Here is a 12,575-nt window from a genome sequence, read left to right as displayed (position 1 = left end):
TTTTTATCATTTTTCACCCATTTGTAATTTTAACTTTTTTTGTATTTGGGGGCTTAAGGCTTTTTGTTTGGTTTGGGTTTTTTTTTGTATGTCTTAATTTTCATTTATCTTCTTTCTTCTCCCTCTAATTGCCGAATTCTCTTGTTCTCCATTTTTCTCTTTATTTTGCTTCTTTTATGTTTCTCTTCTTTCTTCATAGCCATCACTTACTACCTCTCTTCTGTTTTCCCTCTGTTCACTTATTGCGTATTTTAAACTTTTTTTTGCCTAACTAATCCATTTTCTTTTTAATGAACTGTAGTTGTACCATCTTTTAGAACTATTTAGCTTATATAATTTCTGCCCCCACCATTCATGTCATTGTGACTTTTAGTATATAAATGGCATAGTTGTCATCTGATGTTTACCTTGATGCTAGATCTAATTGTTGTTGTTAACTGTAGTAGGCACTAGGCATTTATTTTAATACTGTGTATTGTTTATTGCTATTGTTGCTATTGTTTGTTTTCCCTTTTCTGGAAAATGACTGTGATACTCTGAGTTCACAAGGTAGAGACTCTGCTGTTGAGCTATACCTGAAGTCCAGCCAAGAGAGATCACACCTTTATACACACACACACACAAAACCCCACTTAAGCTTCAACAATACTTTTTTTTTAAATCAATACTTTAACATATAGAATAAGGTAGATAAAAACTTCAAAATGATAACCAGGCCCAAAGTTGGAATGGACATCTTCTCTTACAGCAAAAAGGTTTTAAAATACTTCAGAGGAACCCATAGTGTTGAAGCAATTCTCAAAAGACTGAATTAAATCAGTAAATCTACAGTGGCAATCTGAGAGACATTGGAGATTGAAATTAACACTTAAATTATGCTGAGTCTATGCATTAAAGCTAAGATAAATTGAAAACACAGGAATTATTACAAAAAAAATGACTACTTACTGAAGGACACTCTCATAAAAGAGGAACAGGAATCCAGCTCAACAGATGCACAAGTGTAAGACCCTAGAAAACATGAAGAAACAGGCAAATAACCCTTTCCTCCAAACTTACAATCCCACAACAAAATAGCCAACAGATATGAAACAGGATAATTCAAGAAGAAAACTATAAAAATTGATTATTAGAATGATTAACGAACTAAAAGAAGATCTAAAAAAATGAAAGAGAAAATACAGGGGTGAGAGACCATTTTAATACAGAGAGATTCTGAAAAGAAGCCAATCAATGAAAACTCCTGGGAATGAAAGACATAATAAATCAAATAAATATTCAGTTGAAAGTATCATCAATAGATTAGATTATGTAGAAAACAGAACTTTAGGCCTTGAAGACAACGTATGTTCTTTTATGATTAGAACATAAAAGAACACTGGGACAAAATTCAGAGTTTTTGGAATTCAAGTGGGAATGTAGACATGGGCTAATGGCATTAGGAATGTTTTCAGTGAAATAATAGCAGAAAAAAGTTCAAACTTTAGGAATAAGATGGATATCCATGCACAGGAGGCATACAGAACTTCAAAGACAAAAACTGAAAAAAACAAAGAACTCTTTAAGACACATCATGTTCAAAAGGCCCAATATAAAAGAGTATTATAAAGTATCAAGAGAAAAATGTCAGATTACATTTAGAGGTAAACCAATTAAGCCCAGTACTGACTTCTCAGACACTAAAATCCAGCCAAGCAAGATTACTATAACCAGCAAAGCTAAGAATTTCCTGGATAAGGATAAATTTAAAGAATTTATGCCCACTAAGCCAACATGATAGTAAATACTTAAAAAATAATACACACAGGCCAGGCATGGTGGTACAAACCTGTAATCTCAGCAGTTTAGGAGACTGAGGCAGGAGGATCGTGATTTCACAGCCAGCCTCAGCAAAAGCGAGGCACTGAGCAACTCAGTGAGGCCCTGTCTCTAAATAAAATAAAAAAGGGCTGAAGATGTGGCTCAGTGGTTGAGTGCCACTGAGTTCAATCCCGGGTACCTCTCCACTCTCCCCCGACCAAAAAAAAAAAAAAAAAAAAAGATAAAAAAAGACACAAACCCCAGAGCTCCTGAATGGATGAAACTCAACAGAAGAGTGTTAAGCAAATGGCAATTAAGACTGAATTAAATATATAAAACTAATCAAAAGGACACAAAATAACAAATGTCTTTCCATAATTGCTTTCATTGTAAATGGTCTTAACTGTTCAATTAAAAGATATAAACTTGGCAAAATGGATTAAAAAACAAGACCCAAGTATGTGCTGTTTATAAGAGACTCATCTTATAGGCAAAGACAACTACAGCCTGAAAGTAAAAGAATGTAAAAAAATTTTCCTTGCAAATGGAGTCTGAAAGCAAACAGAAGTAGTTAAAGAAGACCTCAAGGAAAAATAAATCAGAAGACATATGGAAGGTCATGACATATTGATAAAGGGAAAAATTCCCAAGAAAAATAGAATATTTTTGCCCAAATATTGGTTCACCTAATTGCATAAAACAAATACTTTTTGATATTAAGTCTCAGGCAGTCAATACAACAATATTGGGTGATTTCTATATAATTTTCTCACTAAGAGACAGGTCATCCAGATGTAAAATCAATAAAGACACTTATGACCTAAGTATAACTATAATTCAAAAGAACCATAATCAATAGCTAAAGAATATTTCATCTAATGACAGCTGAATTCACTTTCTCTTCAGCATTTCATGGAAATGCTGAATATGGCCTTTTCTCCAAAATAGGCCGTATTTTAGGTCATAAAGCAAGTTTCAGCAAATAAAACAATCCATATAATCCTTTGAATTTTATCAGATCACAAGGGAATGAAAACAACAGTAAGAAAACAGTTAACAACAGTTAGAAAACAACAGTAAGAAAAATGATAAAACTACATAAACATGATACCCTTTTGAATGGATTAGAGAATAAATGAGAGATAAAACTTTTTAGAATCAAATGAGATATTGATACCACTTACCACAATCTCTGAGACACTATGAAGTCAGTTCTAAAAGTTAATACCATCAAATAACTACATTTTAGAAATATCACAAACATTTTAAAGTTATATCTCAAGTCCCTAAGAAGGCAGGAACAAACTAATTCCAAAAACCAGAAGAAGACAAGAAATTATTAAGATCAGACCCAAAATTAATGAAATAAAGAGTTAAAAAAATAAAAAGGATCAATATAGTCAAGTGTTGGTTCTTTGAAAAGATAAGATAAATAAACCCGTAGCCAAACCAAATCAATAAAATTAGAAATGAAAAAAGAATATACCAACACAGGCATTTCTGAAATCCAGAGAATCATTAGGGACTTTTTTGAAAACTCATATTCCAATGAACTAGAAAATCTAGAATATATTGACAAATTTCTAGACATATATGACCTACCTGAATTGAACCAAGAGAATATAGAATACTAAACATACCATTATCATGTGTGTGTAATTCATCATATGAAGCAGTAATAAAAAGCATTCCAACTTATCTAACACAGAAGGCCTGGGATGGATTCTCAGCTGAATTCTTCTAGATCTAAAGAATAACTTATGCTAGTCCAGTCCTCCTTAAATTATTTCATGGAATAGACAGGAACACTGCCAAATTATTATAATGAAGCAGTATCACCCTGATATCAAAACCAGATAAAGATACATTGAGGAAAGAAAACCATAAGCCAATATCCCTGATGAACACAGATGCAAAAATCCTTAATAAACTATTAATAATACACATTCAAAACACACTAAAGTGATTGCACACCATGATCAAGTAGGATTCATCCTAGGGATGCAAAGTTGGTTCAGCATACATTAATCAATAAATGTGATTCATAACATGTAGAATTAAGGACAAAAATCATAGGATTATCTCAATAGATGCCGTAAAGCCTTTGAAAAAATCCATCATCTATTTATATTAAAAATACTGAAGAAACTAGAGGTAAAAGTAACTTATTTGACCATCATAAAGGTAATATATGTCAAAACCAAAGCCAGCATCATATTGAATGGAGAAAAACTGAAAGCATTTCCTCTAAAATTGGAAACAGGACAAGGATGTCCCCTCTCACCTCTCACAATTCCTACTGAAGTTTTTGAAACTCTAGCCAGGGTAATCAGGAGAGGGAAGTAAATTAAATGAATAAAAATTGAGAAAGTGCCAAATTATCTGTTTGCCGAGGAGCTGAACCTATACTGGGAAGACCCAAATATTTCTACCTGATTGACTGTAGAGCTGATAAAGAATTTCACCAAAGTAGCAGGTTACAAGATCAACATACAAAAATCAATAGTTTCCCTATACTTTAATACTGAATCTGTTGAGAAAGAAATCAGGAAAACAATTCTATTCACAATAGCTTTACACACACACACACAGACATAATTGAGAATATATCTAATTAAGGTAATGAAAAACCTCTTTAGTTAAAATTATAGAACACTGAAGGAAGAAATTAGAGAAGAACTTAGAAGATGAAAAGATTTCCTGTGTTCTTAGATAGGAAGAATTAATATTGCCAAAATGATCAAATTCCTAAAAGCAATCCACAGATTCAATGCAATCCCCATCAAAATGTCAGTGACACTCTTCACACAATTAATAAAACAGTCCTAAAATTTACATGGAAGAATAAAAGACTCATAATAGTCAAGCAATCAATCCTGAGTAACAAGAATTATGAATTAGACCCAAAATGCTGCAATTGTCAGAAGAAAGTATAAAATCAACAGTCCAACATAGTGGTTCAGGCACTGACTTTCCCAAAAAGACTCCTACAACTTAAGATCTAAAATCAAGAATCAATAAGTGGGGTGGCATCAAATAAAAAATCTCTGCACGGCAAAGAAAACAATTAGGAAGCTTTGTAGAGAGATCTGCTTGATAGGAGCCAGTCTTCAGTTGAGGGATGCAGCCATTTCACATGTAACCAAATACCCTGAACTCACTGTTCTCCTTCCTCCTTATTGCTCCTTATTGAGCGGAAACTAAAAGATAAGGAAGCCCATTGATGTAGTTCACTCAATTCAGTGCTCCACGGCACAAGCAGGGTGGAGAATGGTGGAAGCTGAACCTAGAAGGGTGAAAAGAATATCTTCAGCACAGTCCACTCATGTTGGCTTTCATCTGTTCTTTGCTTAGTTGAAAAATGATCAACCTGAACATAGTCCCATTAACTAACATTATTAATTTAGTCCTATTCCTAATGGAAACCAGAAAGTTAGCTCTATCCCCCAGTGTTGTTTATATGTGTTACTAGGAGGTAAAAAGGAAACAAACTATTGCTGTGCTGTTCCCACTTGGTCCCTGGTTGTGAATAATCAGAAGAGCTTCTTCCTTTGCCCCACATTCCACACTCCTCTTACCTGCTCCAGGACCCTTAGCTTGATTGGGTTATTTGTTCTGTGGGATATATGAATCCTGTGGTATTTGTCATGTGGGATATGAGTCCTTGCTAGTTTTTTCTTTGTTATTTTGACAACAACTATTTGGTGGCATTATATAGCACCAACAAAATTTCCTTTTAGATCTATCCTATTCAGTGATTCCTTTCTCTCTGTCTATTCAGTGTCATTAAAGAACCTAAAACGTCCATTATACTCTCTTAAGTATCTAATTCAATGGTGTCATGAGTATGTTCACCTAGTGAAAGAATTCTTCCCACAGGTACTAATACACAAATATATAGAGTTAAAGGTCCCCAAAACAGAAAATATGAATTGCTTAGTATTTTTTTGTTTGTTTTTTGGTTTTATAGTTAAAGGGGCACCCTCACCATTGCCTCCCATGTTCTCAGTCTCATGCCTATTGCTACAGGGCAGATGGCACCAAATTTTGGCTGCTGATTTAGGATAATTTTAGTAACATCTTTTCCAGCTCTCAGGATATGGTCTCTTAGCTGGTTCCACAAGTGAGTCCTGAACCAGCCATAATGCCATTCTAGTAAGGCAAGTGCTTCTGGGTTATGAGACATGTGACAAGCAAATCCTGTAGTAGTGAATCCACTTCCATAAATACCGTGTCACAAAATGTGACCCTGATCTGAACTGAGAATCAGAAGTGCTAGACATTCTGTCAATATAGGTAAATATTGGTAGAAACAGTGCAGACAGGCAATTTGTGAAAACAAATCTTTCTCTCTGGTGAAAGAATGATTCAATGTAATGAATCTATCTACAGTTGACTGGCTAATCCAACATAGTGCTATAGTGGGGGCTCATCACTGGCAGGTAGGGTGCTTCATTCTGTAGGAAGCCATGTAAAGCCAACCATCTCTCTTTTTAAGTAACATGAACAGTTACTGCTTGAACTTAGGCCTACTTGAACATTTTTTGTTTGTTTTGTTTTGTTTTGAGTCAGTGTCTTACTATTTTGCTCAAGCTAGCTTCAAACTTGAAATCCTTCTGCATCAGCCTCCCAGGCAGCTGTTATTGCAGGAATTAGCTATCATGTTCAAGTTCCACTTGGTCTTTTGAATAAGGCTTTAAATTCTACTTCTGGCTGTTGGTAGTGTATCTTGCTGACCTAGTTATAGATTAAGCCCATGATTTTGCCTTCTCTTTTAATGATGGGCATCTGCTCATTGTCATAAAGAGTTGTGAGAGAGGCAGCAAAAGAAGCACAATACATTGGCATTCTGAAACACCTGCTTGTGCAGTTTACTTGTTCTTTCTAAACCTATTCAATGAAGTATTGCTGTGAATATCCTACTTGATGGTTTGTGGATCAGATAATATCTATTTCATGATGAGACATTCAGGTCAAGGTTGCTTAATGTTTCACGGTCAAGTTTACCTTTACTAGGACAAGTTTTGAGCCAGAAGCTGTAATGGAATACCTGGCACATTGTTCAGAGAAACTTGGCATATGTTGCCTTTAATATCCAAATAAGGCCTTCAAACATATAATTCCATTTTATTATACTGGTATACATGAAATACAGAAATATGTGTCTACTTTTATAAGAGTACCTTGCTAGGATGCCAACCACTACACCCAAATGAACTTAACTGCTGTGGTAGATTACTAAGTGTAATGGATTTTGCTTCCTACTCTCCATAATGCATATATTTTACTAAAACATTTGCACATCAATTTACTGTATATCAATACAATGGAGCCATATATGCTGTGTGGGCTATAAAGACAATCTCTCTGGTATAGTATAGCAAGCAGATGGGGAGAGTTGACATAGGCATAAGGATGAGTATAGCACTTACTGATCCCCTATGATTTTCCCTTTACTGAAGGCAAACTACTTTTGGTTGTTTTTATTGCTGATGGATTAAAAAAAGGAAATTACTAGGTCAGTTTCTGCATACCAGTTTCAGAGACCATGTTGATTTTTCCCAGTAAAGATACTGTATTGCAAATATCCACCAAATTAGTTTTGCATTTATTCTCCATCTTTCACTTGGCTTTTGTATACAAGCAAGTTAAATGATGATATTATATGTATCAGTAATCCTATAATTTCAAACTTTGATGATAATACTAGTTTATATAATATTCCTAGGAAAATCATATTACTTTTGATTTATCATCTTGGGAGCATTTTGGGTCTTCCTATTGCTCTCCTCATCATAATAGTTCTCAGTTCCATTTGTTAGGGACCAATATGGGAATTGTTTCATATTTTTATTCTAGCCATAATTCTGGAATTTATGAAATAATAATAGGCTATATATTCAGCTCTTTTATAAAATATTTATTTATTTATTTATTTAGTTTTAGGGGTACACATATCTTTATTTTTATGTGGTGCTAAGGATAGAACCCAGTGCCTCATGCATGCTAGGCAAGCACACTACCACTGAGCCACAATCCCATCCCCATCTTCTTTTGTATCCACTCTTAGGTAGATTTGAAACCAGGTCCTTTGAACACCTGATCTCCATAAGCCAGTATTTTTGCAAGTTGACTTAAAAACTTTATTATCACTATTGACACATTAGCAATTAAATGCCTTTACTTACCTGACAAATTTGCTCCCACCTATATCTTATTCTATACCAACTTTGGTCTTAATTTGAGAAATCCTGATGTATTGCATACCATGTAAATTTACCAATATTCCCAGTATCTTATTTCTCCTGGGTAAGAAAATTATCTGTCCACTGATTTGATGTGATCAGCCTAATTTAGGAATGCTGTCTAGAGGGTCTATATCTATTTTATGTGGCTTCTTCTGCTAACAATCACTGTGTCAATGTGGGTCCTAGAAGGAAGCAGAAAACACACTCACATTGAGTAATTTTGTTATTTGGCCACTTCATGGGCTAGTAGGAGATCATGTAGATATCTAATCCTACATAAATATCAGAGTTGTTGTATGAAATTGAATGAATTAAAGACTATGGTTCATATAGCCAAAAGTCTAATGAAAAATTTTTCATTAAAAAAGTCCTTTTATATAGTTATGGTAGCTACTTAAGAATTTTGTTAGGTGTTCAAATGTTACATTATAGTAAAGATTAGCATTGACTCAATGTTCCTGTATCTCAGTGAAATTTCATAAGAGTTTTAGCATCTCTTCTCTCCAAGGAAACAAATCTCTCTGTCCTTAAGTATTGTATACGAAAAACAAATGTTTAGAATTATAAAAGTTTTATATTTTTCTAACCACTATTCAAAGAAATACTTTTCATTTAAATTTTTTGTTGTTACTGTAGTATCCCAAGGGCATAACTTTGGATGCGTTTTCAGTTATTTTTGCCCAAATGCTGGGACTCAGTCTGGGAATATCATATGATGATCCAAAGAAATGTCAGTGTTCAGAAGCCATCTGTGCAATGAATTTAGAAGCTATGTAAGTTTTTAAAATAGATTTATTTATTGGTTATGTTTATTCTGTTTTAAATATAGTACTTAGAGCTCAAATTAGCTATAAAGGGATAAAGTTCACTATAAAACATGAACATGTAAGAGTAGTATGGAGTAAAGTATACCATTAAAGACAATCAAGGATAGCAAATTAAGTCAAGGATAGCAATTAAAATATGTATCAGCAAGGGTATTTTTTGTAGGATATGTATTGTATGAAAGCAATGAGTAAGGATCTTTAAAAATATGTTAGAAGGCTACAACAATTTTTTTTTCCTTTTAGGTAGAACTTTTAGAATTTCAGAATTTTTAGAATTAGAAGTCTTAGTACGAGACCACTATCAAATATATGATGTTTGTGTAACTTTAAACAAATTCTTTAACCTTGTTTAGACTTACTTTTCTCATCTTTGAGAATAATTATTCCTATTCTCTTATTTTTAAGGGTGATATAAGAACAAATGAGAAAAAATTGTAGAACCTATAAGTATGTGATGGTAATTTCTAAATTTACCAGTATTCCCAAAATAATTCATTAGACAAGAGCACATGTTCTTAGTGTATTACAGTTTTTGTTTGTAAAAATGGCCTATGATAAGTTTGACCTAGTCATTACTAAAGAACTACTAAAAAATTGAAAGTTAGACTAGGTGTTAATTTTTGAACACATATTCTTTATTAAAGTTACTTCTAAGTACCATCTAAGGGTTAACTCATATGTTCTATAAATAGAACAATTAAAAACATATACTTGTATATACACATATAATTATATTACAGATTATCTCCAAAAAGTATACTAACACATACACATACAACATGTCCTTATATGGATATATTACTTATAGTATATATGTCATCCATCTGGATGGATAAATGAACTGTACATGTATATCAAAAAATATGAGAATTACTCTTCATGCTTAAATATGCTATGAATAAATGTTTTCTGTAGATCACCCAGAGTTAATGATAATAATGTTAATGATATTAAAGATAATATATATTTACATTGTACTTAATATGTGCTAGAGACCATTCCAAGAACTTTACACTTATTAATTTATTTGATTCTTACTATAACCCTATAGTTCAGGTTCTGCTATTTCTATTCTTATATTTAAGAAACTTGAGTTATAAAAAGGATAATTACATATGGTCAGATAGCTAGTTTGTGGCCAACCTGAGTTTTGAATCTATATTAATAAACCTTTATATTTGTATGGTACTTTGTGATGTTTAAAATACTTTCATATATAATCATCAATTTCTCACAAATATCTTGTGTTTATCTTGCTTTTTACGAAACCTAAAAATACTCTCTCTCTCTCTCTCTCTCTCTCTATATATATATATATATATATATATATATATATATATATATATATAGACACTTTTGTATTTCTCATACATTATTATATGTTAGCTCTTAAAAAAGGCATGGAGGTAAGACAAATATTTCCATCTAATTTGCTTTTTAAAAAAGTCCCTGGGATACAAAAAGAGTAAGTGAGAGTGCATTGGATGCATGGTTAATTAGCTGCCAAATCTCGATGTATTTTATGCAAGAAGTTAGTAAGGATCTTTAAAACTATGTTGGCAGGATATAACAATTTTTAAAAATATTTTAGGCAGAATTTTAGTTATTTTTTTAGGTTAGTTTTAGGTAGAAACTATTATGCAAAGAATGAGACATCAATATCAATAGCACCGATAATCTTCAATATGTTAATAAAACCAGAGAGTTGAATTAGGTACTTCACTTATTTGATAATATTCAATTCTCACAACAACCTTCTGAGGTAAATGACATTATTTTCCCTAATTTTTAGGTAATAAAATGAAATAGTTTTGAATTAAAATTTTTCTTAAAATTTCAATTTTGAAGATACAATCAACAAAATTTAAAGTTCATAGTAAAATAATATGTAACATTAGTATTTCAGGAAATATTTTATTGAATTATGTAATGTTAAAAAAATGAATTGTTGGGTAAAAATACCTGAACTTGAAGTCATAAATAATGGTGTGATCAATGTCTCCTCATTCCCCTCCCCAGTTCTCAGCCCTTGGTAACCACCATTCTACTTTGCTTTTTTGTATGTAGATCTGGGTCCCATGTGCAAATGTTCTAAAATCTGAAAAAATCCAAAATCTGAAATACTTCTCTAGCTTCATGGATAAGGGATACTCAACTTTTATTTGCATATAACTTATACACATCCTTCTATAAACTTCAAATCATCTCTAGATTAGTTAAAATACTGAACACAAAGTAAATGCTGCATAAAAAATTTTCATATTGTATTGTGTAGGGAATAAATACAAAACAAATTCTGTGCATGTTCAATACACACAAGCTTTTAAAAATATTTTCTACCTGAGCTTGGTTGGCTCTGAGGATGTGGAACCTACAGTTCCATATATACAGTTGGAAGGCCAACTGTATATACCACACTTGCTTTATCCATTCATCCATTGCTGGACATTCAGTCTGACTTCATTCATACCTTGGTTATTGTAAATTTGTACAGAATGGAGACAATAGTTAATAAAGTGCCAATACTTGAAAATTGCCAAGAGCGTAGATTTGAAGTGTTCTTGCTATAGCAGAATACAAGTAGGTGAAGTGAGGATCATGTTAGTTTTATTTAAGCATTCCACAATTAATGTATGTGACAAAATACCATATTTTACCACACAATTATATGTACAATTTAAAAAATTGTGAATACTTATTCTTTGATTTAAAAACTCTATGACTTTTGAAGTTTTTAGCATCTCACCTACTTCAATTTCTTGAAAATGTCGATAACACCAGCCTCCTTCGTTAGTGGTGTAGATTAAATAATCACATGTATTAAGTATGTGGCTCATAGTAGGTGTTCAATAAATGGTAGTTTCCTCCTTGTTTTATAGAATTGTACTGTGCCCATATTGATTCATCCTTTGGAAGCATTCTCTAAAGTATCCTTATTAGTGTTATATAGATAAAAGTACATAAAATTTTGATAAATGCACATTTTCTTTGAGGTCTTTGAGGAATTTCTGTACTTAGCACAGTAATAACTTGTTTAATAAAGTTTGTCATTAATTTGGTATAACTTTTTATTTGGATCAATTTCTACTCAAGTCCTCTTTTTTTTAATTGGTAGGTTAAATTTATTATTATTTTTGCTAATTGTTTGTACTTAATTTTAATAAAAATATATATTCCAGTGGAGTCACATGACCTCCTAACAAATAATTTTGAACATTTCTTTTTTTAAAAAATATTATTTTTAAGTTTTAGGTGGACACAATATCTTTATTTTACATTTGTGTGGTGCTGAGGATCAAACCCAGTGCTTCGTGCATACTAGGCGAGCACTCTACCACTGAGCCACAACTTCAGCCCAATTATGAACATTTCTTATGAACATTTGTTGTTTCCTATTAAATTTAACATTTTGAATGTAACTTATATGATATAGAATATGTTTTCTGAAGTGTACCGACCATGACATTATATGAATCACCTTTAGGCAAACCACTGGTGTGAAGAGTTTTAGCAATTGCAGTATAAGGGCTTTCAAAAATTTCATTGAAAGTGTGGGTGCCAAATGTCTTCAGAATAAACCTCTAATGCAAGTAAATCCAAGACCAGTTTGTGGCGATGGCAAAGTGGAGGGAAATGAAGCCTGCGATTGTGGTACTGAAGAAGTAAGTCTGATAACTAAAAATATTGATGAATAAATTTT

The 12,575-nt window shown here is 32.4% G+C and overlaps 1 protein-coding gene across 1 annotated transcript in view; it reads left to right on the top strand.

The window, feature by feature from the left end:
- Nucleotides 1–12,575, top strand: part of LOC143398246 (disintegrin and metalloproteinase domain-containing protein 32-like) — a 134,348-nt gene that overhangs the window by 68,536 nt on the left and 53,237 nt on the right. Inside the window, exons 12-13 of the mRNA XM_076855276.1 lie at nt 8,685–8,821; nt 12,360–12,537. Of these exons, the coding sequence (XP_076711391.1) occupies nt 8,685–8,821; nt 12,360–12,537 (315 nt within the window). The remainder of the gene's footprint in view (nt 1–8,684; nt 8,822–12,359; nt 12,538–12,575) is intronic.

This window comes from Callospermophilus lateralis, chromosome 4, assembly GCF_048772815.1.
Source record: "Callospermophilus lateralis isolate mCalLat2 chromosome 4, mCalLat2.hap1, whole genome shotgun sequence".
In the NCBI taxonomy this organism is placed as follows: domain Eukaryota; kingdom Metazoa; phylum Chordata; class Mammalia; order Rodentia; family Sciuridae; genus Callospermophilus; species Callospermophilus lateralis.
This window is presented reverse-complemented; position numbering and strand designations above follow the sequence as displayed.